The sequence below is a fragment of the Lampris incognitus genome, chromosome 18 (assembly GCF_029633865.1).
Source record: "Lampris incognitus isolate fLamInc1 chromosome 18, fLamInc1.hap2, whole genome shotgun sequence".
Lineage (NCBI taxonomy): Eukaryota > Metazoa > Chordata > Actinopteri > Lampriformes > Lampridae > Lampris > Lampris incognitus.
This window is the reverse complement of record NC_079228.1, coordinates 33,032,762-33,047,427: the sequence shown is the minus strand read 5'-3', so window position 1 is coordinate 33,047,427 and position 14,666 is coordinate 33,032,762. Positions and strand designations below refer to the sequence as shown.

At 44.8% G+C, this 14,666-nt stretch overlaps 1 protein-coding gene across 1 annotated transcript in view; it reads left to right on the top strand.

Moving 5' to 3' along the window:
• Positions 1 to 14,666, top strand: part of LOC130128423 (CUB and sushi domain-containing protein 3-like) — a 502,508-nt gene that overhangs the window by 455,770 nt on the left and 32,072 nt on the right. Inside the window, exons 55-57 of the mRNA XM_056298036.1 lie at positions 3,364 to 3,537; positions 8,679 to 8,852; positions 13,933 to 14,118. Coding sequence (XP_056154011.1) covers positions 3,364 to 3,537; positions 8,679 to 8,852; positions 13,933 to 14,118 — 534 coding nt within the window. The remainder of the gene's footprint in view (positions 1 to 3,363; positions 3,538 to 8,678; positions 8,853 to 13,932; positions 14,119 to 14,666) is intronic.

The window sequence follows — 14,666 nt, the reverse complement described above, 5'->3', positions numbered from 1 at the left end:
GCCACTGTATGAATTCAGTAAGTTTATTTTGAATGTAATATGAGCTGCTTTTTCCTGTCAGCAAGTTCCTAGGGGCAACAGATGCATCGAATGTTTCAAATGCTGAGCAGCAGATGCACTTTGCAAGCAAAAAAAAATTCAATGAAATATACTCTGGGCAATATTTGATTCTAGATATTTTTTTCCCTCCCTTTCACCCTCGGGTTGGGGCAAGGGTCAGCCAGCCAGTGTGGGACCCCCGTAGTAAGTTGAAAAGTGTTATTCAGGTGTGCTTTGACAAGTATTAAAGCTCAATGGAAGACGGAAACTCAAACTCTCATCCACTGGGGAATGAACTCACTAGCCAGCAGGCTGTCCAGGTCATCCACAGGAAGATCACCATTTGAATGTGTACAATAGGCCTCTAGTAATGGTACAACAATGGATTTAAACAGCAAGGAGTGTCTTTTGTTACCCTCATAACTGAGATTTAAAGAGTCAGATGAGTCATGTCTTCATCTCAATGATAGTCATTAACTCTTTTGTCCCTCTGTTAACACGTGTGTGTCAGTCAGACAGGGAGGGTTGGCGTCCATATTTTCACTTAAGAAGTGTTATTCGTCTTGCTAAATGCCAAAGCAGTGTCTGAAATTGCTCTCTATTTGCTATATTGCACACTGTATAACCTTCCTCCATTTTGTTTCAGTGTCTTAATTCTAACTGTAAAAAGTATTCTCTATACGGCGCCCTCAAAAATTCCCTACAACGCAACTGAAAATGTAGTGTGCGACACATGTGCACTGCTTTATGTTCAAACTACCACGATGCAATGCTGTGCTCTCTCCGCTCTGCTCGTGCACTCTTCACTGTCAAATACATGACAGGGTGAGAAAGAGTCGCAAAATGGTGATTCAGTAGTGTCCGAAATCTCCATTTATTACTCCCCGTGGGGTGCCCTGTTGAGTTTTTCATAGTGGATGAGTGAATTCGGGAAAGGCTTGGGACACAGCTCAAGATTCTCTGAATATCAACAATATCAGCGCCTAAAAAGTATAGGAAGAATTCAGATAGATTTTTGTCTGCTCATCAGATAGCCCATGGCCATCCAGCTGATATGGCTCAAGTCGGTTGATGATTGTTTACCTCATATACAAGCATCATTCATATTAGTATTTATTCTTTCTTGTGTGGAATTTGAAATGAGATATGCAGCACAAAAACATGAAACTGTGTCAGACCATGCTTCGTTCATATGGAAGGGGAATTACACAAGGCTTAAACCAGTGGTGATCATTTGTCATATCGATTTACACCCCAATGTTGTTCTCTTCCATCATTGAAATGAATCTCTATATATCGGTATCAAGATTAAGGAGGAAATCATTATGGGAATTACAGAGACGGTCAGGGAACAGAGGAAATTGTTCCTATACAGCGTTGTGGCCTATCTTAAAGTAACAAAATAGGTTTGAATTTAGCAGATAAAATCTTTTTGAAAGTTGTGTTAAGAAATCCTCAGTACCGCACAGATCCGCAATGGTTCAGATACCTGTCCAGAGGCAGAGCCCATTCTTGCATCCCGTTGTGCATCCCCAGTGGCTGGGTTAATGGTTCAGATACCCGTATCAGATCAAATGTAGTAGAATCAGTATATCACAGCAAAAATTAATGTTTGCTGGAGATCAGGGCATGCTAAGAAGGTCATTGGACCCCAAAATCATCCCTAAATATGAACCAGATTTTCAGGTTACAGTTTTGGGATATAGTTGGGTTTCAATTGGGACAGTGAAAAGGCAGTTTTAGACATCTTGAATGAGTGCTGGGACAAGAATTGCTCCAATTAAGCACACGCAGGGAAGGCCACTTCAGTGGTATGAGTAGTGTCAATGAGGATTTTCTTACATGCCTAATAACAATGACTGGGTGACATACTTGTCAGACTTTTAGGGTCGTGACTAGCTTGTTAACACTGCAGTGATAAAGATGGAGTAGGCCACCAATTAAAGTCCTGGTGAGATGCTGGAATATGGCTTTGAAATAAGTATTTCCAGGCATCCATCCATCCATTTTCCAAGCCGCTTATCCTAATTAGGGTCACGGGATGCTGGAGCCTATCTCAGCAGTCATTGGGTGGCATGTGGGGAGACACCCTGGACAGGCTGCCAGTCCATCACAGGGCCGACACATTCACACTTAGGGACAAATTTAGTACAGCCGATTCACCTGACCCACGTGTCTTTGGACTGTGGGAGGAAACCGGAGCATCCGGAGGAAACCCACAGGGAGACCATGCAAACTCCACATGGAGGACGACCCCCAAGGTTGGATATCCCCGGGGTTCAAACCCAAGACCTTCTTACTGTGAGGCAACCGTGCTAACCACTGCGCCACCGTGCCACCTATTTCCAGGCAATTAACCCATTCTAAAGTAGGCTGGATGAGGGAAAGCCTTTTTTTTTTTATACATTTATTTCTGCTTTTTCCCTTATTCTCCCAATTTAGTGGCCAGTCGATCCCTATTTTAGTTCAAACACCCACCCTCGTACTGCATGCGTTCTCCAACTGCATCTCTCCGGCCGGCAGTCTCGAAGGAGACGTCTCGCCACTTTCGTGACAAGGCGACTCCAGGCCGAACCACTGCTTTTTCGGACACACACAGAGACGCATTCATGTGACGAACGCAAGCCGACTCCGCCCCCCTCCCGAAGACAGCGTTGCCAATTGTTGCTGCTTCATTGAGTCCGGCCATAGTCGGATCTGACGAGACCGGGGCGCGGACCCCGGGCCCCAGTTGGCAACTGCATCGACACAAAGCCGATACTTAGACCGCTACACCACCGTGGACCCAGGGAAACCCTTTTTGATTAGGTCCGAAAAGCAAAGAGCTCTATTTAGTGAAGAGTAAAGATATACCCCAGCTAAATTGGGGCTTGAAAGTGCCACCGCACATATTTACATCCACAGGCTACAACAGGTGACTTACTTGCTAAATGCCCAACGGAGGTGCCATGCTGCCTGAGGGGAAGCCAAAGGGAATTTCCTTCTGCCACTTAAAATGCAACACCCCTACATCCAAGTTAGTTTTTCCCATATTAGATTTTTGCCACTGAATCCCCTTTTTATCCCTGCTGAAGAATGAGGAATACCCATCCCACCGTTTGAACAAGACTCTTATGTAAGCTAAACATCACACATCTGTTGCAGCAGTAAATCTTGGTTGCGACTCCTGGAGAGGTGCCAGCAGACCAAATGCCTACGCATGGTGGGGCTGCGAAAGATCTAGCAAAACATGTCAAGCAAAACATTCGCCGTCAGGCACCGATAGATAAACGGAAAAGGTGGAATTGTGTGATTTCCTTGTTTGTCTCTGTTTCACTCTCTCAGCCGGCCACTGTGGTATCCCAGAAGGCATTGTAAACGGCCAGGTGATAGGAGAGAACTTCGGTTATCGGGACACCGTCGTGTATCAGTGCCTGCCCGGCTTTCGGCTGATTGGATCATCGGTCCGTATCTGCCTCCAAGACAACCAGTGGTCTGGACAGCTGCCCGTCTGTATACGTAAGAAAAGCACGCGCACACACACACACACACACACACACACACACACACACACACACACACACACACAAAGGTTGTATAAACACAAGTAGACCAATAGGATGACATCATTAGGGCTTTTATACATGTTTTAGGACTGCTGAAACTGGTTTATCTCAGCCTTGTGTTGTCACATGTGCTCTCAGAAACACATGCCAGCTTACTCTGATTAACGCTACACAATAATCACATCTCTGTCCTAGTTATCTGCTGATCTGTGACCTGCTGTTGTAAATAAATGGAGCGCTGTTGAACGCAGCTCGGTCAGGTGAAGGATAAATGCCTTGGTAATAGTCTAATAGGGATGGCAGAGTAGCGTTTTTCTTCGGGGTCATCACATGGCCGTATCTTGGCAATCAGTTTGAAACCGTGTCTTGAATAGGCCGGTATCCCCCTTGAAAGGTACTAGATGATCGCTGTTGGTGAAAGCAGTTTATTCAAAGGGTCGTGGCTGCATTAGGGGCCATTCACGTGTTGCGTCTAAAAACGCGTGAAAAACGCGGAAAATTCTTTCATCCAGGGTGCTTGGGAGGTTGCGCTACGGTCACACCTGATGTTGCTAAGCAACCAAAAGCTGCGCTGCGACGCTAGAACATCCAACAAAGGTGGCGTGGATATTGGCCCCTGGATGTCTGAATTTTATTTATGTATTTTTGCCCCTTTTGCTCCCCAATTGTACCCATCCATTTACCCTACTTTTCCCGAGCCGTCCCGGTCGCTGCTCCACCCCCTCTGCCGATCCAGGGAGGGCTGCAGACTACCACATGCCTCCTCCCATACATCTGGAGCCGCCAGCCGCTTCTCTTCACCTGACAGTGAGGAGTTTCACCAGGGGGACACAGCGCATGGAAGGATCACGCTATTCCCCCCCGGTTCCCCCTCCCCTCCTGAACAGGCGCCCGACCGACCAGAGGAGGCGCTAATGCAGTGACCTGGACACATACCCACAATCGGCCTCCCACCCACAGACACGGCCAATTGTGTCTGTAGGGACGCCCGACCAAGCCGGAGGTAAAGGTGGGGATTTGAACCGGCGATCCCCATGTTGGTAGGCAACGGAATAGACCGCCGCGCCACCCGGACACCCGGAAATGGTTTTTGCAACACAAACAGTCCATCGCACCCCAAACTGAATTCAGTCAAGAGAAAGAAACTCCCATTTTTGTATTTTTATTTTATTTTATTTTATTTATTTTTTTTGTTTTTATTTTATTTTTGGTTATGTTACAAGAAGAAGAGGCAGCTTGGCTTCCGCATTTTGGGAAACTTCCCTCTGAGCTTGTGAGGATTGACACCAACAGTCCAACAGGAGCCACGGGGCACATCAGCAGTTGTGTGGGTGAAATAAATAGCTGTGCTCGGGGATGGAACAGAAGGTTTCGGCGCGCCCGGTCCGCTGTGGACATCCTCTGAAATTGGGATGCTTGCTGGGAACAGTCTGAATGTTTTCAGGAAAACAACTGGACAGTACCGAGGTGGGGTGGATACGTGTCCGCCCACGCTAACGGCTAACATTCACACTCAAAGCAAACTAATTGTAACACTGGTGTGAATATGAAGGTAATATATTTTGGTATTTGCCTCTAGCCGGGATGAAAGACTCGTATGAGGGGAGAGAGAACTCATTTTTTCCCCAACCTCTTGTTGAGAATGACCAGAATTGAGAAAATATGTTTATTATACTTGGTATAGTACAGTTATGTATTTATGCAGTATATGCATGTCTCGCTATGCGTACATTTGTGTGTGCTGGCATATGTATTCGTGTCTCTGTGTTGTTCCACGGCAGGTTTGTGTATCTGTGTGCGTCTCAGCTTTTATTGAGGTTATTCATGCAGTAGTTATTGAGGGAAATAATTTCAGAACCAAATTATACTGTAATTATGGAGATGAGAGGCTCTTGTTTAGAGACACAAACACTGAATGATTATGAGACGGAGTCCGCATGCATGCTCCTGTATGTGTGAGAGAGAGCGAGAGAGAGAGAGAGAGAGAGAGAGAGAGAGAGAGTGAGAGAGAGAGAGAGAGAGAGAGAGAGTGAGAGAGAGAGAGAGAGAGAGAGAGAGAGAGAGAGAGAGAGAGAGAGAGAGAGAGAGAGAGAGAGAGAGAGAGTGTGTATGTGTGTGTGTTGGTCTCGTGCCCCCCTGGGTATGCTGACGGGTGTCAGATAAATTGGTATCTTAGGCAAACAAACAAACGCTTCTGATTCTACGTGATCAACTGAAAAAAGACCTTGGCATGCCTCCTCCCCTGTCGTCCCTCCTGTCCTCGTCTCTCCCCCCTTTCTCCTTCCCCCACTCCTCTCTGTTCCTTTGTATTTCCCTCCTCCTCTCCCCTTGTCTTTTCCGCCTGCCGTCTCCTCCCTCCTGTCCTCTCCTTTCCTCTACTACTCATCAGACCCCACTCTCCTAATCCCCCCCCCCCATATCCTTCCCGCTCTCCTCTCCTCTTCACCTTCCTCCCGAGTTAGTGAGGGCTTTGGAGTAAGAGGCCATGAGACGGACAGAGATTAGGAGTTAGAGAGGCAGATGAGAGAGAGAGAGAGAGAGACACCGTCTTCCTGTTTACACAAAGATGAAAACACTGTAGTCAGCACAATGAGGAGAGGGGACAAGCAAACTGACACACACACACACACACACACACACACACACACACACACAAAGACACACACTGTATGCACTATATGTTGACTCATTGGATGAAGGCGATAGACTGAACAGTTATGATTCATGGGGGCAAACACAGGCAAAGGACACTCCATTATGCCAAACTAATTGCATAGGGCGACCGTCTTTCAGACTGAATGACACCAGATGGGGGCATGAGCGAGGTCTCCCAAATAGCAACAGATAACCCCTCAATCCCGTATTCCATCAGTCCGATGGGGCTGGTCTGAAGATCTGTGTGTCCATGTGGAGATGTTTGCTGCTTTGGCAAGCAGATGTGAGTTCCTCTGCAGCTTTCCAAAGCAGGAAAAACTTCCTAAAGTTGGATTAACTCCTTGTGGCCAAGATCTGATCTCCGAAGTACACATCTGAATTTAAGGGGATCTTCTTTTTAATTTTTGTGGTCCAGATTAGATCTTCATATTGATTTCTGGTCACAGGTTTTTTTTTAATCTTTATTTTCTTTTTAATTGTTTTTTTTCCCCACCAGATTAGGAAAAGGAGCGGCAGTCAGACATTTTGTCATGCGGTATTAAAACGTTCACTCAAGCTGCGACTGCATTTACAGCGACTCACTGGTCAGTTGTATCTGAATCAACACAGTGGCAGAAGAAAAAGGCATTTCTGGTTAAAATATCTTAGGCAGTCACTTGATTTGTGCTAACACTTAAAATAACCTTGCTCAAGGGACGTCCGGGTAGCATAGCGGTCTATTCCAATGGCTTCAAACACGAGGATCGCCAGTTTGAATCCCCGTGTTACCTGCGACTTGGTCGAGTGTCTCTACAGACACAATTGGCCGTATCTGTGGGTGGGAAGCTGGATGTGGGTATGTGTCCTGGTCGCTGCACTAGCGCCTCCTGGTTGGTCGGGGTGCCTGTTAGGGGGGGAAGGGAACTGGGGGAAATATTGCGATCCTCTCCCACGCTGCGTCCCCCTGGTGAAACTCCTCACTGTCAGGTGAAAAGAAGCAGGTGGTGACTCCACATGTATCGGAGGAGGCATGTGGTAGTCTGCAGCCCTCCCCGGATCGGCAGAGAGTGGGTGGAGCAGCGACCGGGACGGCTCAGAGAGCAGGGTGATTAGCCAGGTACAATTGGGGAGAAAAGGGGGGGTTAAAAAAAAACCTTGCTCATAAAAACCTGCACAGAAATGAGTTACCGTCTGCAAAGCCGTTGCACAGTCCCTCGGAAAGAGCACAAACTCTACCTAATGAATGATGAAGTTTTTCATTAGTAATCAAGTACTCTATTACTTGTAACTTGTATCCTACCCCTGGTCTGAGTGGTGTTAGTATGAGTGGAGGTGGACCAGCATGGTAGTTTTTAATTAACTGAGTATTTCTCATGTTGGTAAATGGAACTCTACCAACATGGGAACCACTCAAACAACACTCGTCTGTGACAATTGTTGGAGATGCTGTCGCTCTAACGTGGGCCTGATGGCCCACAGGCGTGCTTGCCGAGCTTAAACTGCATCACAGTCATCATCGTTTCGATGGACTGCCGAAGAAGATGTCGGTAAATGGTATTGATGGTTACAGAGGGCAAGTAACCTGCATCTGCTATCGAGCCCAAAATGGTCCACGTTGATGGAGTGGGTTTTATACACTTAATAGATGTTTTTCAATGTCAGAAGAAGCTGCACACTCTTACCAAGTAAAGCCCATGTCATCACAGCTTTCACCACACTGCTCGCCAGACGTTTTATCATTTTAAAACGGACAGCGCGCTCCTCCATCCTTTTCTCATTGGGTCAGAGATGTTATGCATTTCTTACATCTAGAGAACATTAAATACACACTGAAAGGGTCATCTGGAACCTCTGCTAAGATATGGAGGCCCTTTCTGGATTTCTATGACTCTACAGGAACCCCTTGAAAGAGTAGGTTAGAATGAGCATTCTCCCTCCCGGCCCCCACCTTCATCTTTTTTCTGTTAGTTTGAATAATTAATACAATTATTTGATTATGTTTTCCCTTCGTTCCCTAAATGTATTCTGTAACCTGTGATCCTATGAGTGGTTGGGTGGGTGGGTGGGTGGGTAGGGTGGTAGGGATGGGAGTGGGCTTTTTAGTTCGTTAACATATGTGATGAATAATAGTCTGTATCTGGGGGATGAGTAGATGATTTGAAGTCATACATGTTTTGTCATTCTTGTGGGATAAACAATTTGAAAATCAATAAAATATATTTACAAAAAATAAGAAGAAGAAGCTGCACACATCCTCCCACCTGCATGCAGGTAGTCAGATGTGATCAGTGTCATTATGCACATCATCCTGCAATACAAATCCCATGGAGGTCTGAATTTGGTTCATGAGTGCTTTGTACGGTTGTCATATTAGTACTACATTGTTGACATTGAATATATTGATTTTTTTTTAAATTCCCCATTCTTTGACATAATTTTCTGTCTGCCTCTCTCCCGTAGCCATCAGCTGTGGCCATCCAGGAAGTCCCATATATGGTCGCACGGTGGGCAGTGGCTTTAACCTTAATGACGTGGTCAGCTTTGTATGTAACCGTGGATATGAGATGGAGGGGCCTGCACGCGCTCAGTGCCAGGCCAACCGCCAGTGGAGCCACCCGCCCCCAACGTGTAAAGGTGGGGAGAAAAGTTAAGTCTGTTAACCCCTAACCCTATTTTTCCCCTCGCTCTCAATGCTACTTTAACCCTTACCCTGATTAACTATATCCTGTTTTACTATAACTTGCTTGTAAAGTCGACTTACTTTACTGCTTATATTTCCACATTCATCTCACCCTTGTAGTATTCCTGAAAATCTACCACTGTCTGTTTGTTCCCTCTGGCCCTAAAAAGCATTGCAACCGGAAAAAGCCAAGACAGCGTTCTACTATGAGCATCCTCAATTTGTCCTGTGCCCCAGTTCACTTTCGCCCATCCTCAATTTATGAGTTTTAATTAATGAGTTTGTATCGTTTGGCCTAATTCAAATGAACCTATTGATATTACAGTGGTATTTCAATCTTCGGCCAAAAATTGTTTTTGAACATTCACAGTAGCCAGATATCTTGTACTCAAATAGTACATGCAGGTCAACAGTGTCCAGGAAAAAAAAGTCAAGTTACGGTACTTAATAAATAAGAGTGCAGGTTAATCATGCACATCTCCAAATGGGATATGTGGTTAATGAGGAGGAACTCGAATGACACATGCACTGGACTGGATCCAGGACCCTCTGACCAGCTCCTGTTGTAGCACCCTTTAAATACCCTCTTTAACCCAAACTAAGTCCAACTCAGAATCTGAATCAAAACCAGTTTTATTTGCCAAGGTATTATGCACATACAAGGAACTTGGCTCAGTGGGTTGCTCACATAAGTTCAATTAAAATTCACACAAAAAATTAATTAATTACTAAATTGTCCCTAGGTGTGAATGTGTGGGCCCTGTGATGGCCTGGCGGCCTGTCCAGGGTGTCTCCCCGCCTACCGCCCAATGACTGCAGGGATAGGCTCCAGAACCCCACGACCCGAATTCGGTTAAGCGGCTTGGATAATGGATGAATGGATGGGATAAAAATATCACAAATTAATATAAAAAACATAAAAACACAAGTGATGATTAGCGAGCAGCAGTATGGTTTCAGACCATGAAAGAGCACCACACATGCGATGTTTGCTTTGAGAATGTTGATTGAGAAGTATAGAGAAGGCCAGAAGGAGTTACATTGTGTCTTTGTGGATTGAGAGAAAGCATATGATAGGGTGCCGAGAGAGGAGGTGTGGTATTGTATGAGAAAGTCAGGAGTTGCATAGAAGTATGTAGGAGTAGTGCAGGATATGTTCGAGGGAAGTGTGACAGGGGTGCGGTGTGCTGTTGGAATGACAGATGGGTTCAAGGTGGAGGTGGGATTACACCAAGGATCAGCTCTGAGCCCTTTCTTGTTTGCACTGGTGATGGACAGGTTGATGGACAAGATCAGGCAGCAGTCTCTGTGGACTATGATGTTTGCGGATGACATTGCGATCTGTAGTGAGAGTAGGGTGCAGATTGAGGAGAGCCTGGGGAGGTGGAGGTATGCACCGGAGAGAAGAGGAATGAAAGTCAGTAGGAGCAAGACGGAGTACATACGTATGTGTGAATGAGAGGGAGGACAGTGGAATGGTGAGGATGCAAGGAGTAGAGGCGACGAAGGCGTATGAGTTTAAATACTTGGGGTCAACTGTCCAAAGTAACGGGGAGTGCAGAAGACAGTGCAGGCAGGGTGGAGTGGGTGGAGAAGAGTGTCAGGAGTGATTTGTGACAGAAGGACACCAGCAAGAGTTAAAGGGAAGGTTTACAAGATGGTTGTGAGACCAGCTATGTTGTATGGTTTGGAGACAGTGGCACTGATGAAAAGACAGGAGGTGGAGCTGGAGGTGGCAGAGTTGAAGATGCTAAGATTTTCATTGGGAGTGACGAAGAAGGACAGGGTTAGGAACGGGTATATTAGAGGGACAGCTCAGGTTGGACAGTTTGGGGACAAAGCAAGAGAGGCAAGATTGAGATGGCTTGGACATGTGTGGAGGAGAGATGCTGGGTATATTGGGAGAAGGATGCTGAATATGGAGCTGCCAGGGAAGAGGAAAAGAGGAAGGCCAAAGAGGAGGTTTATGGATGTGGTGAGGGAGGACATGCAGTTGGCTGGTGTGACAGAGGAGGATGCAGAGGACAGAAAAAAATGGAAACGGATGATCCGCTGTGGTGACCCCTAATGGGAGCAGCCGAAAGTAGTAGTAGTAGTAGCAGATAAAAACACAAGAAAAAAAATCAAATTTAATTCGATGAGAAAAATGTTAAATGGCAAAATTGTCAAATTTCCATTATCTATCAATACTAAGTCATGCACCATTGAGAGCTTGTATATGCAGGTTTTCTTTCCTCCCCAAAACTACACCAGCGGTATTTTTCCTACATCTGGTTGAGGGTGTGTTAGTTGCTGAAATCAGTTGAAAGAGACCTCTAAAATGAAATGTAAATTTCATGCCAAAATAAAGGATTCCAGATACAGCCCTGCTTCAGTCCAATGTACAAATGCCTTGGGGTGTATAATAATTGCCATTAAATATGTCCTACACTAATACTGACTCTTTTCACATTTGAGGATTGCTTTCTTGTGCATTTCCACATTGGTTGAGATGGATTCTGACTGATTTTGAAGCTGTATTAAAAAAATCCCCAACAGTTGTTAGCATAGCATAATGTAACCGTAAGGTGAAAACCATACATCTGCAAAGTAGCTAACTTATCAGGGAGTTAAAAAACAAAGACAAAAACATTATTACTTTTTCACCTTATTGTAATCAAACATTATGTTTTCACAGTCTATGTAAAAAACACTTTTCATTTGTCTGTGTACACCGAGGCATTCACAAGTCTTAAAGGGGAACATATACAGACGGGTGACAAATGAAAGGAAAAACCTGAATGCTTGACCCCTACAGTGAAGGGGTCTGTGGCTTCTGTTATGCTGTGGGGGCATTTTCCTGTCATGGTTTGGGTCCACTTGTCCCCTTAGAGGGAAGGGTCACTGCAAATCAATAGGAAGTTATTCTAAGTGATCACCTTTATGGTATGAGGAGCCATTCCTATCCTGATGGGAGTGGTCTCTTCCAGGATGACAATGCCCCCATCCACAGGCCACAAGGGGTCACTGAATGGTTTGATGAGGATGAAAATTATGTAAATCACATGCTATGGCCTTCATAGTCACCAGATCTCAACCCAGTTGAACACCTATGGGAGATTTTGGACCAACGTGTTAGGCAGCGCTCTCCATCATCAAAACACTAAATGAGGGAATATCTTTTGGAAGAATGGTGTCCATCCCCCCAGTAGAGTTCAGAGACTTGTAGAATCTATGACAAGGAGCACTGGAGCTGTTCTGGAGGCTCGTGGTGGCCCAACACCTCACTAAGACACTTTATGTTGGTTTTTCCTTCAATTTGTCACCCGTCTGTACATTTGGTTTACGTAATGCAAATAAAACTGGCAAATTTGCTGGTACGGGGTTTTCACCCAACAGTGACTATAAGCTTTATCTGCCCCTGAAGTTTACGTGCAGGACACTACCAGTGATCCCTCTTGTTGCCTAGTGACACAACATCAGCACCATGGTTGTTTGCAAAATATATTTTAAAAATTCCCTTATGTGTAAAATATGTAATAACTTAGTCATATTCAAGGCTCAGCGTTTTCGGTTTTTATTTTTCAAAGCCATCCAGCATGCCAAATTTCGCCACAAGAGAACACTGTTACATAACCTCACACAAACAGGAACAACTTTTGGCTCCATGGAAACATAAAATCCAGGTGAAAATCAGTTTAAACCGATCTGCTCCTTTTAAAAAACATGGGTATTTTTCAGTGAAAATCGGTAAAAACCGAAAACGCTGAGCCTTGGTCATATGTAATTTCTACTTATAGTGCTCTTTATGATTCAAAAGTGGAATGATTGATGAACAGGATCTGGAAAAAAAACCTATTCCTTTTCACCATAGTCGAAAAATATAAATGGATCCAGATGTAATGTGAGAGCCCCCACAACACTTCAGAGGTCTCTAGTGATGGGTTGGAAAGAAAGCCAGCACATACGCAGCCCTCCGTGGCACATGACTGAGTATCACTGCCATGGAAGATGTAGATGGTATCTGTTAAATCCTGATTGATTGCACCAGTAGGAGGCTGTGGATGCCAGTAAATAGCAAAAAAATAAACAGAAATTTATTCAAATCCAGAGAACGTTGGACTGAGTTCTGGGTATTTTGGAAAATGCGAGGGGAAAATGCTTTGTACAGATTTTTGGGTTAGGATGGATTGATGTGAATCCATCCTACCCCATCCTATCTATCCTGAGGATGAATTGGATAACTGATGTCTTAACCCATATGGTGCTCCATCAAGTCTATGATACATTACAAGATCCTGCTATTGACCTTCAGAGTGATGAATAATTTGCGACTTGTACATATGCGCACACCCAGCTATCTCCTCTGAGGCCGGTCCTATTCTCACCAACGCAAAAACTCACCGACATACATTTGGTGATGGGGCTTCCTGTGTTGTTGCCCCCGAGGCTTTAGAACTAGAACAACTGCCCCTCTCCCTAAGGACAGCTACCACACCATCTGTTTTCAGCTCAAATTTTTTTACCTCTCTCGCTCCCAGTTCTCTGTCGCCTGTGTGGTTTTAACTTGTCGTTTAATGGCTTATTTGATGTCATGTTTTCATCGTTTCATCATCGCTGCTGTATGTCCTGTGTTTGTCCCATTCTTGTAGAGCTCTCTACTCTTTTTGATTTTGCGATGCTGTTTTTTTTTTTTTTTTATCCCTGGGAATTTTCCTTGAGCTTTAGAAAATTTCTATAAACATATTTATTATTATTATTATTATTAACAAGTACATTCTCATGCAGTTTTGACCTTCAACAGCTTATCCATTATTAAAGCACACAATCAACAATGCTGAGAGGGAAAAGAAATGTCTCTCTCCAGGTCATACCAAATAACACATTTCTCTTCATTTCTCTATCTGTGTGTATATGTGTGTATATGTGTTTGCACACACATGTGAGTACATGTGTGTCTGTTGCCTCTCTTACTCTCTCTCTCTCTCTCTCTCTCTCTCTCTCTCTCTCTCTCACTCTCTCTTGCTCTCTCGCTCTCTCTCTACATGTGTACAGTGGTGAATTGTTCAGATCCAGGTATTCCGGCCAATTCCATCCGGCAGAGTAAAATCGAACATGGGAACTTCACCTTCGGCACAGTGGTTTTCTATGACTGTAACCCCGGGTATTACCTGTTTGGATCACCCGTGCTAACCTGCCAACCCACTGGACATTGGGACAAACCCCTGCCTGAGTGTATAGGTTAGTACGCCATCCCTGACATCCTTGTCTATATGTCTGCTGTTTGTTGATGGTATTTTTTTCTCTGCGTGATTCCAATACTTACTTTAGGATCACAAAATGCAGTTTGTGATGCCCTCTGAGCCAACGGTGATGGTCATTACTTGTGCTGCTTCTTCCTCATATGCGCTCAGGAGAACGTCTGACTCCCTTTGTTATTTCTCCAGTCTGTAAGGCTGAGTGGTGTTTTCTAATTGCCAACTGTTAATCCATGTTGAGTCAGTTCTCTCCAGAAGTTTCCTCCTTCTTTGATGTCATTGTAATTCTCAAGTTGAACGTATTTCATTTTCACATTCACACCATCTGTCTAAATACTTATCAGTCAAGGTCAGCCTCAACATGCACCCCGCCCCCATCACCTTCAACTGTAGGAAGAAATATTACCTGACTCGTCTTTCGTTCTTCCACTCTTTCTGACATAAATGCCGACCCTTCTTAATTAGTCCATAGCATCTGAGCCGCCATATGCTGCGAACACATTTACGCCCCGACATGAAATGGCTGTTTTC